The sequence below is a fragment of the Glycine max genome, chromosome 5 (assembly GCF_000004515.6).
Source record: "Glycine max cultivar Williams 82 chromosome 5, Glycine_max_v4.0, whole genome shotgun sequence".
In the NCBI taxonomy this organism is placed as follows: domain Eukaryota; kingdom Viridiplantae; phylum Streptophyta; class Magnoliopsida; order Fabales; family Fabaceae; genus Glycine; species Glycine max.
In genome coordinates this window covers 2245705-2261552 of record NC_038241.2, presented here as the reverse complement: position 1 = coordinate 2261552, position 15848 = coordinate 2245705, and the positions used below count along the sequence as shown (strand labels likewise).

The following is a 15848-nucleotide window of genomic DNA, read 5'->3' as shown; positions in this document are numbered from 1 at the left end:
ATTAAAAAAATTGTGAAAATTAACTTTCTGAACGCCACAACATTTTGGGCAAGTAACAACCAAACAAGACTGAGATTATCCAAACTGAAAAATTCCATTACCAAGATATTTTTGTACGATGACCGCGAAAAAATATTTCAGTATAAGAATTATACATTTCAGCAAGTTTGACGGACAACTCTACGGTGACCTACAGTGGAACCATTCCTTTTGCAATAAATAATAGCCCAATGTATTTAAAAATATTATAAAATGTCAAATATTTTTTAATGTCAATGTGTATAATTCTCGGTAAAGTTGTTTTTATGAGTTTTAATACAATTGTACTCTTAACTATTTGAACCAAAAATATCAACTAACTTACGTAAACTTTAAAAGAAGATTTTAAGATAAATCCATGAGTAGTCATGAGACAAAATATAATATATTATTGTATTTGTGTTTTAGCCACTGTCAAATAACGTTAATAACGACAACACGTTACTTTATCATATCATCAAGGAATATGACAAGAAAATTACGTGCAATTATTTTTTCAAATTATGTTTTTAAATCCATCATCAACTCTTACCGAATAGATTGTGATTTTAAAACACAATTTATCAAAAAAATTACATAATTATCCTATCAAACTCCTTAATAGCCTAATAAACCAATGTTATCGTTAAATCATTGATTAAATCACATGACAACATGAACTAAAACAACAAAAACACAGGAAATAAAAAAATTAAAGGATGAAAATAAAAAAAAATTAAATCAACTTTATAGGAACCAAAATATTATTTTCATAAATAACCTTTTATACTAGAATGACATAATTGAAAAATAATCATATCCCGTTAGGAATTGGATGCTTTTTCTTCAGCAAAAAACAATATTATGTATTAATGACAGGTACCAGAAGTACCCAAACAACAAAATGTGATTACATAAATATCTCAGTGGTCAACAAGATTAGATGTTATTTCAGCCTCATTCATAGGTCCAAATAAACACTAACCAAGGCTCTTAATTGACCCTGATTTTTCTACCCATCAATTCCCCATTTAACAGCAATTAATGCACCCATCTCCCCCATCAAGATTGCCTACAACAAAAAACAATGTTCGAGAATTAATACTGAGAGTCAATACTCAGAATCAACAATCAGTATCACCTCCCCCATACAATGGCAGTTAATGCACGAAATCAAAAGCTCCACCAAATCAACACCAACCAGCAGACCCTGATCACCAAGATTCACTCCACCTAAGTGTTCTATAATGCACGTACCTGCTACCCTTCTTCCTCCTTAGCACCCTTCTCACTCTTGATCTATAATTATACACCCTCCAAAACTAGAGAACGAGCACTGCCTCAGGATTATTAAGGAAGCAGGTGTTTGGATTAATATTCCATATTGCAAAGGAGAACTCGGCCTTCAAACATGTCAGATAACCAAGACCACCCCACAAATTGAATTTTCTGCAGTAAAATCTCCATGTCCACAATTCCCTTATTGAACAGTTTTTGATTGCGCATATTTCATACACACCACACAAATGCACTCCACAGAACCTTCCATTTTTGAATTTCAGATTTATGCACCAATTTAGAGGAATGTTGCACGAAAAAATCAGAGATTTTATCAGGAAAAGTCACACTGCAGTTCAGTCATGCAAAACATTTCTGCCAGTGTATAGATGTGCAATTCAGAAACACATGATCAACCAATTCATCAACTTGCGCACAGACAAGTGTTCAACAAAATATTCTCGCTCTTTAAATTGTCCTTTGAGGGAAGTCTATTCAAGAACAACCTCCACAAAAAGAACATGACTTTCAGTGGAATATAAGCCTCCAAATCTCCATGAGAAAGTCATCAACAACATTACCTGTCCTCAACTGATGAAGAGTTGTATATGCAGAAATTACCGAATAAATTGCATTCGAGTCCAACGGTCGCAACCAACGATCTTCCTCCTTAGCCCTATGATCTATCCCTTCAATCAAGCTTCTCAACTGGGACACTTAAGATTCCTCCCACACAAACCAATTTCTACGCACTCCAAATTCCAACCCCACACCTCTCCATTCCCCCATCCCGTATCCTTAATAAACTTGTGTTGTTGAAGTGAATTAAGATATACTCTAGGAAACAAATTTGCAAGACTCTCCTCACCCAACCAATTATCCTCCCACAACTTTGTTTTAGAACCATCCCCTACCTTCCACACTCATTTTTTCAAACCATTTGTCCTCACTCTCCTCACCAAGAATTCAATGCATGATCAGTGTGTATTTAAAAATATTTGTCAGGAGAAGTTAACTTCTTTAATGAATCTCACTATTGAATACCCCAAGTATTCATATATTACTTTAAAGCAATAACATTACTTTAACTATATTATCAAAACTTCCAACTAATTATATTACATTGTTAAAAATAAGTTTTATTTTCGGTTAGCATGTGTTTTAAGGACATATGTTAAGAATTAAACAAAATTTATCAGTCCTCATTAAATAATTTTTACTTTTGATTCCTTAATTTATACCTTAAAAGTAATCGCTAACAAAATCCTTAAAATTTGTTCATCAAACTAATTACTACAGATAGAATTAACAATACACTATCTAACATACTCCTTTTAACACATTGGTAGCTATTGTTAGAACAAAAAAGCTTCTACAACAAAAAGAATGCAAACTTTTATGCACATGATATATAAGTCGTGTTCAAATCTTCTCTCCCAACAGTGAATAGTCTCCCCGACTCTTAAAAAAAAAAAGGCTCCCAACCTGTTTAATGTCTATCAAAAGAAAAAAAGTTGCAAGATTTTAATATGCCCTTAACATATTAAAATTTGAAGGATCCATTCCAGTTGCTATGATATTGTGGGGTAAACTGTAAAGGATATGAAAAATAATGAATAACATAAACAAGTGAGCGCCAGAACTTACCTTCCAAATCATTCTGCTCAAGAGAAAACCGTAGAGTTTTAGGGAAGGAGAGAGTAATGTAGCTACACTTGAATACACCAACTTCAGGAATGACAATGTCATCACTTTTTTTTTTTTTTTTTTGCAGTTTTAACTTGTCTGTACCACAAATGAATGAAGCCCCAAAGATGTGAAGGATGAATAGCCACAACAAGGTCATCATTTAACCCCATATAGGAATCAACCACACAATAGACTAATATGGAGATAAATGTTCATTGGATTCTACACCCCCTAGAATCTGGTCCATGCCGGACATTGCCATAGGCCGACAGTTCCAGAAAATCCATATCACGATCTGCAATGCATCCAGTACTCCATCAGTAAATTTCCAATTACTATTTGCTACTATATTTAACATAGTCATTATAGTTGTACCTGAAACCCTGCAATAAGAACTCTTCTGAATAAGTTCAGCTTTGGAGATATCTGTTCGATTACCCTTTGAACGATTAGCTGTTGCCTGTAAGCCATGGATAGAAACTCTATTAAATGAATACAAAGCAAATCAAATAGGGAAACGGATTAAATCCCCAACTTTTTTCAATTGGAAAATAAACAACAGCTTGTGACATAGTTTTACCACTTGCATCCAAATCATATTGGAATGGGGGACTAAATTGTAGTAGCAAAACTAAACTCCAAGAACACTGACGTGAACAAATCAATTAGAAGAGGGAAATTATATAAACACCTAATAAAATTAATGCAACCCTTGTGGAACAACTCGTCATTAGAAACTATAAAGTTTGAAAATCATATAGTGTAATGGAAGAAACAGAAAGAAATATCAAATTTGAGTAATCTAAATGCTTGTATCTAAGAGAGCAAAGGTGCCACTTTTTTCTAGAACCAGCCAAATATACATCATCACCACTAATTCAACTTCACCATAACTGCTAGATAGCCATATTAACAAACCTGTTTCACCCTATTTACATGGGCTCTGGTAAAGTCCCTGATTAGATTAATGTCAAGAAATATGTTTGGCACAACACTAAAAAGTGATTCTTTTATAATAGAAAACTACCTCTTTGGTAAAAGGAAAAATCTATCACACAAATAAATGTGGATGATTATTTAAGTACAACAGTACTGGTCTAAAAACTAAAAAGAAATGCTTATATCAAGTTTACAGGCATCTTTGTAATATAACAGGATAAGGATCAGTGAAAATATGTTTAAATTATAAAAAAATACATTAGCATGTTTTTTTTATAAAGAAAAAGGCATGTTGTTAATCACACTATGCAATTTAACATATTACAAGACTCCCTGGGCCACTGGCAAAGTTCAGCCTCAAACGGGGGAATGAGAAAGTGAGAAACCTTACTTGTAATACTTGACAGCATTTTTAACGACGGTTTTGAATCGTCTTTAAAGCTGGTGTCGTAAAAAATTTTAATTTTTTACGACGGTTCTTAAAAACTCATCTTAAAAAAGTTAAACAATCTAAGATTGTTAAGATAATTTTTTAAGAACCGTCTTGGAATATAATTTTTTTAAAAAAATAAAATAAAATAAAATTATGATTCTAAGACAATTTTTAGAAAATCGTTTTAGAATGTAGACATTTTAAATATTCTAAGACGGTTCTATGAGAACCGTCTTAGAATGTATGTGTTTTTTTTTTAAAAAAAAAATAATGATTCTAAAAACCGTCTTAAAATCTAGACATTCTAAGACAGTTCTCCAAAGAACCGACTTAGAATGTATTTCCTTTTTTAAAAAAATAAAATATATTTTTTTAGTAAAATATATTTTCTTAATAATATATCTCTGTGCAAGTAACTAATTTTACTAGTTCTCCAAGATCATCAAATTATTGCAATTAAACACTATTATTGGATCGCAAACAACAAATATTTCAATAAAGAAAATAGATAGACCCACTATTGACTTGATCACTATAACACAACTTTGACTTGAAAATTATTCTATTATGAATAGGAAACTAAGCAGATAAGTCTACACAAGAGTCATGGAAATTATTGAAGAAGTATTTCTCTTCCATCACGCAAAATTGCACTTGATCACATGTGGAGAGAAGGAACAATTAGAACATAAAAGACCCACTATTGAAATACCATCTCAATTAAAGTACAACAATTAAGCTTGATTAGTCCATGACACTAAATGTTTTAATTTTATGTAGTAGTAGAGCAAATATGAGAAATTAAAACTAGAAAAACCAAAATACGTTAGTGAGATAGCAATATTCGGTATTGTAGGATTTGTCTATAGTACATTAATTAGGCAAAAGTTTCTTTTTTTCTATTGGCTTATGTGTTCCTGCAACTTTTATTACTGTCACGGGAAAGCTAAAACTCCTATTTAAAGCATTCCACGGGGACCAACAAGCACACAACAGAAATTTATAACTCTTAGTACTTTTCAAAATCATGATTAAGGAATTCAAAAATAAAATAAAGAGTTAAAAAGTTCTCTTTTTTATTTTAATTAGTACCAGTAGTTATGATTAGAATATTGGTTAAGATATTAATTAATAAATAAAATATACTTACTTAAAAATTAAATACTCTTAAATTAATTGTTTAAGTAATTAAGAGTTGAGTCCTCTATCTTTTTTTTCAAGTCATTTCTCATCAAATATATCAACTAAAAATGTAAAGAGCAGAACTAAATGTAATAAATATTATATTATTAAAATAAATAAATTATTATATATTAAGTATGTCACACTAATTTATTTTTAAGTATATCAATTTGATAGACATACAGATCATATGTATTTATCTAAATAATTTGTTGCCATAATTTTCTCCTCAATTTCAAAAGTTTTAAAATATGACATAATTTGTTGCCATAATTTTCTCCTAAATAATTTGTTGCCATAATTTTTTGCTTAGGTGTAACATAAATGGGAAAATCAAAATTTTGATTCTTACTGGGTATAGTCCAAAATCAATCGTTGGCCTTAATATGTTCAGCTCCTTTAGCTCGTAAGAAATCAAGTACTTGAATACTTGAACCATGAACACACTCACACAACAACATTTTCAAAATATGACATCAACATAAAATTTGTAAAATGATAACACTAAAATACTATATGTAAAAATTATTTAAAAAATAAAATAAAAATCCTTGGAAAAAGAAATTTAAAGAGGAAAACCTATACAATAAACATGAGAATAATATATTTTTTGAGGAGTATAATTTCAAGGGGGGAATGAGTAGACCTGAACTTTACCTCCTTTTGAAGAAGTCACCTTAAACTTTAGATCCAGGTGAGGCCCTTAAGCTTTCTAAAAATTGCAATAAGTCCTTTTTGTCTACACACCCAATAGATATATAAGCAAAGCATAAAAACAAGCATGCAAGCAATCAAACAAGCAAAACATATGGTAGTAATAATAAAACAGTCACGTGAGGTAGCATTGGTGCCAATCTTGCTCCCAAAAACATAAATATGGATACACGTGAGATGAGCTAGAAGCACCCCTCTTCTCCATGATTTCAGAAGGCATCCTGCAGCTTGTCCAAAAAATACCAAAAACCTCCCTCCTTGCTAGTTTTCGTCAGGCTCTATCTCGTTACATCTGCGGGAAATTCAAGGTCATTCGCTCGACAAGGGAAAGGACTGATTACAATGAACATGGCAATTCACACCATTAAAAACCAAACCGTTCATGGAAATTAAAAAAAAATCCCATTAAACTAGCTATCCTTTTTTTCAGAACCAAAAAAAAAAACATTTAGCTTAAATTTATAACACTCCACCTTGGTTCAATCACAAAATTACACAGATGGAGAGGGAATTTCACATGGAAAGCCTCAAACATTAACAAATCAAGAGAGAGAAAAAACTAAAATTTCAGAGAGGCCATAATCTGAAAACACCAGCAAATAAAAAACATGAACATCAGAGAGATTCTCATCTCACCATAAACTCATAAAAACCACTGCCACCAAAGAGAAAAAATCATTTAACTAGAAAAAAGAAAGAAAGAAAAGCAGACACATAAAAACAGACCATAATGAATACATTTTTTTTTCTCTTAAGTTAGCCAAAAAAATTCGCACCTTCTGAATTTCAACACACCCTCGCTAGCACAAAAACTTCTCCTCCACAAAATTCAGCACGCTCCTCATCCCAAACAAAGAGAAAGAGACAAAAAAAAAACAAATCTCTCAAACGCTCACAGCATAGGAATTTCGGAAACCAGAGATCCCACGCTTTTTGCCGATATTGTGGTTGTACGGATGTGGGTTTGAAGGGTGCGGAGGAGGAGGGTTTTCTTGAGGCGTGGTTCGACGGGGGAGAGAGGGAGGGCGGTTAGGGTTTTCTTGATGACAGAATCGAGGACAGAACTGCGGAGGAGGAACTCCATGACCTTTCGATGGTGTAGCCGCAAGAGGGGTGGTTATGGGAGGTGTAGCCATCGGAGCTGGAGCTGCAGCTTTAGATGGAGGAGATGCTACCATGGGAGATGAAGCGGTGGGAGTCAGAGGAGAGAAAGCTGCTTAGGGTTTCAAAATTGAATGAGCGAGAGTGTCACAGACATATAATAAAATGGGAGACAAAAGGACACTTATTTCTAAGACGGTTTTTTAAAACCCGTCCTAGAACATCTAAAAGGATAACCTTCTAAGACGTTTTTTCCCAACTGTCTCTGTTGAAAAATTATATATTTACAAAATTGCCATTACTAATAAACTAAGACGGTTCTTGTAGTTTTGCTTTCTCCCCCCTTAGTTTTACAAAACACCCAAATGAAGAATAAGCAAAAAAGAAACTAAAACCAAAATGAATTGGTAACGAACCAGTAGCAGAAGTACCTCTCATTTGGCTCATCCACTTTTGCTTCCTTATCTCGTATCTGTATCAAATACACTAGTAAAATGTAGGGTTAAATAATAGTATATTTTTATTCTCAATAAATAAGCAATATTTGTCATTAGTTTATTAAAAATAATTAAAGGGTATATATATTGGATGTGGATTTTAAAAGAGTTTTGATAAATTTCTTTTTTATTAGGCTGAAATATAATAATAATCTCTTAACTTGTTTTATTTTTTGTTTTTTAATTTTTAAAAGTTTAAAAACACGTTTTTACTTATTTAGTTAATGACATGTTAGTATTTTTGTAAAATTTAACATTCTTAAAGGGAGTTTAAAAAGGTGTACGTTTTTTATTCATAAGAATAAAAAAAATATCATTTATGATTTTTTTACATAATTTTGAACTTTTTTTTTAATTGATTCAAAATGTGAAACTTATCTTATTAGATTTTTCTTGTATGGAATATTTGAAATAAAAAGATTATAAACATGATAAAAATGAGCATCTTCAGCAATCAGAAAAGGAAGTATAGTTTTTAATTGTTTGATTGCTCGCAAGACTCATTATTCATTCAATTTTCACATGATTTGTCTAGTTTTTGTTTAAATATTACTTAGTTCTCATAATTTTAATCTAGGTGAATATGATGAAATGAATTTCACGCTTTGAATCAATAAAATAAAGGTTCAAAATTATGTATGAAAGTATATAAAAAATGACTTTTACAAAAGGACTAATGTGTTACTATTTAAATAAGTAAGGAAATTATTTTAAAAATTAAGGGAACAGTTTAAAAACAAAAGAAGGTTAAGGGACAATTCATATATTTTTGCCTTTTTGCAATAAAAAAAGTTTAGGTATTCAATTAAAACTTTTTTATTTAATTAAGATGTTTAAATAATATAAATAAGTTTTATGATATTTAATTAAAGTTATCAGAATTTTTTTAAACAGAATGTCAAAATTGAATGTTATTCAATTGAGATTTTTTTTATAATTTACAAAAAAAGTCTTATATATTAAAAAAAATATAAATTTTAATGAATTATTTTATAAGATGGATTTCTACAAATTTCATATCACTTTATAATAAGATATATAAATACTATATCCATCCAAAAATCTTTCCCTTTAATTAAAACATTAAATGTCTAATTAAAGAGGTGACATGTGATATTGCATGCTATAACTCGTACATCATTTTAAAAACAAATATTCAAATTAATAATACTATATAGGAATTGATAAATTGTAAATACATTGAAAAAAGTAGGTTAAGAAAATAGTTTATAATATTTTTGTAAAAAGAAAGTAGGTTTAAATATGTTTAAAATCTATAATAAATTATTAAATATGTTTAAAATATTTTCTATTTTTATCTTCTTTATTATTATTCAATGTATTTCTCTATCTGCCACCAAATATTTCTTAGAGCATGTTATATAATTATAATTTTGAGTAAGTTTTATTGTTTTTCTATTTTGTTGAATATATAATGGAGAGAGAAAGAGGGAGAACAAGTCTGTTTGTTGGAAAAAAGAGTTGTTTGTTACATACGCTAAGGTGTTTGTTGCATATATATGTTACCAACAATTGGTGTCTCAAAAATCTTACCGTCCATTTTCATTTACGAGCTTGGTTGGTTCTCTAAACTCTATCCATCGAAATCATAGCTACACCTTTCGTCCTGCAACAATTTGTTAGCTCTTAGATATGATATGCGTATTTCCCTTTTTCTATCTACTCTGCATGTCTTCCCTTAAACAAATATTGATCTAATTCTTTAGTTGCCTTACACCTTCACCTCTTTTCAACATTTTCATTCACTTCCATTGATTCTTTTCCAATACATCGTCTCCATTATCGCAAAAAGGTTTGTTTTTCGCCTTATTACAATTTGGATTTCCCTTACATTGAAATATAGCTTTGCCCCTTAGTGTTCGACCTTATTTTTTCATTTCATATTTATGTTGCTCTTATATTTTTGTTGCATCTGAGAAACTCAATTTATGGGTATTGGTGATAAACTTGTGGTGTCTTTAACCCTACTTGCTTTTTCAATGGCTTGGAAAAAGAGTTTTTTTTCCTACCATATGGTTATTTGTTGCTTTTTGGATAATTTTAAGCGAGTTAATATGTTAAATTGAAAAAATGTACTATCAAAATTTCCTCAAACTAATAATGTTTTTTTCCTGTATTTGTTTGTGAAAATATTGGAAGAAAGGGGATGCAAATTGTGTTTACTCATAATCCTAAATTTGCAGGATGGGAAGAGTTAAATTGAAGATCAAGAAATTAGAAAGCATAAGCAATCGACACGTGACTTACTCAAAGCGAAAAAGTGGAATTATTAAGAAAGCAAAGGAATTGTCAATACTGTGTGATATAGATGTTGTCCTTCTTATGTTTTCTCCAACAGGAAAACCTACATTACTACAAGGAGAACGCAGGTAATAATGATGATGAATCATTTTTGTGTAGTACTTAGAATGAATGATATTGTTGCTAGTGAGTTGGACATTTATGCCTTAGTAGGATTACAAACTAGAAAACATGTTATGATGTGCATGCCTTTCTATGTGACAACAATGATGACTATAGCAAGCATTCCTTGACACATAACACCCAATTCAAATTGTGTTTTGTGTTGAAAGTATGTTGCAGAGTATGCTTTTATTCTTTCAAGAAACATAGACAATCTTTGTTGTTAGAGCAAATCATCTTCTAGAAAGATAATGAGATATTGATTTTATACACCCCTCATGGAATTTAATTTAAGTAACATTTCAGGAACAAAAAAGTCTTCACACAAGCAAAACCTTATGTGAATTGCTTAAATATAATCTCTACGTGATAATCATGATGTGAACAGTAAGAAGAATAAACAAGGTATATATGAAATTATCAATTTTATATCTTTCAAAATTAAATCAAGATTTCACTGCAGTTATTTGATTGGATAATAGATCTTGAAATGGAGATTTTCTTTTTCTTTTTTTGAAATTGGGAATCAACAAGTATATTTTGTTTCAATTGTAATTAGTGAATGCATAAAAGCATTAAAGCCTTACATTATCTTTGTGATTGGAATTCTTCATATTCGCTCTTAAGGCATAGCTGAATTGAATTTAGTTGTTATATCATATAACGTGTTGGAATATCTTATGCCTAGATATTGTCTTGATTCCTCATTATTTTCATAATATTTTGTAGTTACAAAGCATGAATATGAATCTTGTAAGTTAAGTATCTTTTTTAGTTTTATAACATTTATTCACAAGTAATCTATTTTGAACTATTAAGCGAGTTGGTTATGTGGTTCCTTGTAAATAAGGGGTCCATAGTCTATATGGTGCTTCATAAACCTTGGTTTATTGGTGTTTCAAGAGTAACTAGTATCCTCCCAATGCTAAACTTAAAACGATAAATTGAAATAACTGTAAACACAACAATTGAATAGTTGAAAAGTAAAATAGCAAGTCAGGAACTCCAATGTTATAACAATAACAACAACAATCTAATTCTAATATGATTTATGTTCGGTATATTTGATGAGTTTTACATTGGTTGTTGAGCCTAACACAGGCCTCCTCTTTTACTTGGGTTCGAGATCGACAACTCCAACATTAAATGTGAAATATATTTATGCATAGTGTAGCCCAATTTTCTAAAGGGTATTAAAAACTAAATCATATAATATTATTAACTAGTTTAACTTTTTTAAACACCCTGACTTTCACGTTTAATGTTTATTTTTATATATTTTTTTCTCATTCATGCCAAAACCAAACTTAATTAAAAGTTCAAACAACTCTATTAACTTTTTCAGAAAGGTGGAATTGGTCAAATTCGTTGAATCTTGAAAATAATATAAATTTCACCTTTCAAGTCTTAAAATGTAAAATATTAAATCCATGAATATTTTTAATGATTTTGCATATTGGTTATTATTTTCAGCAATATTGAGGAGATCATTGCAAAATTTGCTCAACTTAGCCCACAAGAAAGAGCCAAAAGGTTTGCCAAATTCTTTTATTTAGCTTTATCATTTTGACTTTTTTTATTTGTCTGTGACAAACAAATTAATCTTTTTTCTCATTTTATTGAGCAGGAAAATGGAGAGCCTTGAAGTAAGTTTATTTTTTTCCTCATATATGCCTTTACATATACTACTTTTGTTGTATTAAATGTGTCTTTTGTGTTGCCTCTTCAACTTCTGATGTTCCTTAAAATTTTGGTTTTGTTTAAAATTTAGGCACTAAAGAAAACCTTTAGGAAGTTAGACCATGACGTAAAAATACAAGATTTCTTAGGTTCAAGGTAATTTATTTTGATTCTCAAATTGCCCATGTCTTTTATGTAAAGGCTTTTCAAATGTATTTAAGTTTTGTTTTTTTCCTACCTTGCAGCAGTCAAACAATGGAGGTACAATTTTTTCATTGACATCGTTATGTTTAATAATAATGTCAAAATCTTAAGTTAGCCGATGAACATCCAAAATGTTGTGATCTGCATACAGGAATTATCTTACCAAGTCAAGGTTTTACAAGCTCAGATCACAGAAGTACAACAGAGACTGAGGTGCAACTTTGGAGATTTTGGTTGTTAAAGTATCTCTTTTTCTTTTTTGGTTTTACAAGCTCTTTTGTTGAATTATTATTCATTTGACCTCTACCTTTCAGGTTTAGTGTTTTGCAATCATTCGGTTATTTCTATCCCACATATACTATGCTTTTTTTAGGGGCACATATACTATGCTTATATATCATTTTCTTGTGCATTTGAACTGGCATATTCTTTTGTGCTCATATCCTAGTTCACAAGTTGCAAAAATTATTGTAGATGATACTACTTAACAGTTCTTAAACACATGAAGCATGTCTAAAATTGATTTGATTTGATTTTAGACATGTTTATATAGTTGGTGCTTGGGTTTAGCGCTTAAACATGTCTAGAATGAAAGAAATGAAAGAGAACTGATTGTATAATATTTTTTTACTGCATAATTGATAATATAATTGATGCTTGCATTATTGATGATTTTTTAATATCTTTGACATTTGGATTTTTACTATTTAACATGTTTAATTAGAGCATTAAAGAGATGAAAAAGAATTAATTATAATGTAAAATGTTAATATATGTCTGTTAACAAAACACTAACACACTACATGAAAACATAAAAAAAAGTATATATAAAACTAAATTCTTTTCTTTAAAAAATGAAACTAGTACAATTGGTATTTAGTTGTTAAGTTTTGTTGGTAGTTGATTTGTGACTAAAATATTATAAATTGGTTAATAGACTTACAAAAGGAAAGGAATTGTTATAATCATTTTATGGATTACGAATCATCTATTTTTTAGTAATGGGTGAGAAAAATCCAATGGAATTCACCTTTTACATCACATGGTCTACCATCTGTGAATGTGGATTACACTTCATTTTTCACTACTAGAACTTTATTTAGGTTAGAAAAGTGTAACCATTATACTAGTTGACATTTTAAATATCTAGGTTTTTATAGTTATAAAAACAATTCGTATACAATTAGACTCAAACCTACTTTATAATTTGGAACAGTTCATATACATTAAATTTTATTGAACTTTTACCTTATTTTTTCTCTGCCAATATTTACATGATCGTAACATACACATAATATTTCATAAAATTGTTGTTATGCATGATTTGTGGGTCAAGAATGTTTGAGTATCCATCATATAGTAATATTCTTTTACATTTGCTAATTTTCCAGCTATTGGAATAATCTAGAGAAGATCAACAACTTGGAACATCTTAGACAAATGGAAGATTCACTACGGGAATCAATCAATCGAGTAGGCCTACAAAAAGTAAGCTTTTTTGTTTCATGTAGACTAATCATATTGTTCTTTCATCTTCAAATGTTAATATACTCGTCTATTAAATAACTACTAAAATGTTAGGTTAGTATTTTAAAATGTTTCCATTTTTCCTAAATTTGACCTAAATTACTTGGAGTTTTCACTGTCAGGAAAATTTAGGAAAGCACAAACTCATTTCACTTGAATGTGCTAACCAAGTAGCAAATGTTGTACTGTCTGTCTGTGTGCAATATATTTTGTTCTTTTCTTATAATACTTACTTGGGATAATGTTACTTCGTAGTTGCAGGAAGGGATGGCATTACCTTCGATGATCGCAAGTCTACAAGACTCCCAACCATTGTCTTGGCTTTTGAATGACGATAATCATCACTTGATGTTACCCAACGAGCCAAAATTTCAATCATTTAGGTGGGTTATCTCTTATGAGTCTTGCATTGTCAATTTCATAGAGCTTTGGGCTACTCTTATGTTAACATAAGTTGAAGTATGAAATTTATACATTTTAACCATCTAGTAAATCAGTATTCCAATTAATTTGTTTTGTTAGACTAATAATTTTATCAATTTTCTTTCTAAAATTGACACATGTCTTTTGCTTCATCTTGAAATATAGTTATTAATTCAATTGTATAACATGCAGTGATAATACCAATAGAGATGTTGAGTGTTCAACTGACATTTCACTCCCAAACTATTCTGGATATATTGGGAGCAACAAATTTGAAGTTGGCAGCTCTCCCCAAGTCACTACTTTGGGTCAAGGAGGTGGTGCCATGAATGAGTTAAATGGAACTACTTTCTTAAATGTACAATGTTGTGACCAGTTTGCATACCCTCCCCCACCAGATATCGAGGAAGTGAAACAATTCCCTACAATGGACAATAAATCAAACACTGTGGATTACCAAGTTCATAACAACTTTGATCTTCCAAGATCATTGTTTGAAAATGGACATCAGTTTTGGAATTCTGCTTCTGGGTCTTGTGGGATAGCCATGTTTAACGAGAACAACTACCATAAGGTAAGCAGTTCTTTTTTGTTTCATTAGTTCATACTTCTTAATTCAATGTAGATTTTGAATTTGTTAAAGATAATATTCTTCATGTTCTAACTCTTTATGTTGGATTTTAGTCTCTAGTTTTCTACTAAACAAGTTGGCTTTTGTTGATTTCTAATTTCTTGTGTGTTTGCAGTAATTGATTGGTCAAGTGTTCAATCTATAGCCTTTTCAAGTGAGAAGAATATTAGTTGATAAGGACATGACCAATACTTGCCAATCATCTCCACACAAAACAAAATTAAGTTGTCTTTCCACCTAGGAGGTTAACAAGACTCATAATAATGAGTTATGTTAGTTGTATATATTGTAGGATGCAGTTTGTTCACGTACAAGTTTTTAACTTGACTAATTTTTTTACTAGTTTACTAGTAAATTTTTGAAATTGATCGATGAGTCAAGATGTAAATTTAAATTTTGTACAAAAGTATTTTCATGTGATTTGAGACTCGGCTGCACTTGTATTAGAAAATAGTTTCTTGAAGTACAAGTTTTTTTTGTCCCTTTATACACGAAAATAGTTGGTTCTTTTAATTATGTCCAAATCTCTCAAAATTATAAGACAAGGCACATGCTTTCCAGTCATCAATAATCTTATATATAAACAAAAAAAAAACATAATTTTTCATACATTTTAGTTTTCACACTCTTCGACTGGGTAGTATTTCTTCAAAATGAAATACTTGTGTAACATTATAATGATAGTGTATAAGAATAGTATTTGTCATTTTACCAAGAACTTTTGAGTAACACACAAAATTTTAGTCGTTACTCTTTATATTTTTTCAATTTACCACCTAATTTTACTGTGATATTTCATTATAATTATCAATACACCATCACTGTAACAATTTTCATGCCATTTGTTATGATTTGTATATCTATCCTCTCGGTGATCAAATTGGACATTGACATGCACTTCAATTTTTATTTATTATTTTTATTTATTGTATATATATTTAAACCAAAAAAAAATCTTTATTTTTATTTTTTTTTAAGAAGGATTCATGATTAAAGTCATTTTTTTAATCTTTATTTATTATTTTTATTTAGTGTATATATATTTAAACCACAAAAAAATATTTATTTTCATTTTTTAAGACGGATGCATGATTAAAGTCATCTTTTT

The 15848-nt window shown here is 30.0% G+C and overlaps 1 protein-coding gene and 1 long non-coding RNA gene across 2 annotated transcripts; one reads left to right on the top strand and one right to left on the bottom strand.

Annotated features, from left to right (window-relative positions):
• Window positions 1-1605: 1605 nt before the first annotated feature.
• On the bottom strand, window positions 1606-3935 carry LOC102662050 (uncharacterized). Its single transcript, XR_001388241.3, has 2 exons — window positions 3361-3935; window positions 1606-3280 (listed from the first exon to the last, which is right to left on the bottom strand). It is a non-coding gene; the product is annotated as an uncharacterized lncRNA (long non-coding RNA).
• A 6121-nt stretch (window positions 3936-10056) lies between these two features.
• On the top strand, window positions 10057-14811 carry LOC100787065 (agamous-like MADS-box protein AGL30). The gene is made up of 10 exons (XM_041015797.1): window positions 10057-10241; window positions 11749-11808; window positions 11903-11921; window positions 12047-12111; window positions 12201-12216; window positions 12311-12372; window positions 13551-13647; window positions 13942-14069; window positions 14302-14683; window positions 14794-14811. The coding sequence occupies exons 1-10, from the start codon at window positions 10057-10059 to the stop codon at window positions 14809-14811; spliced, it is 1032 nt and encodes a 343-aa protein (XP_040871731.1).
• Window positions 14812-15848: the final 1037 nt, after the last annotated feature.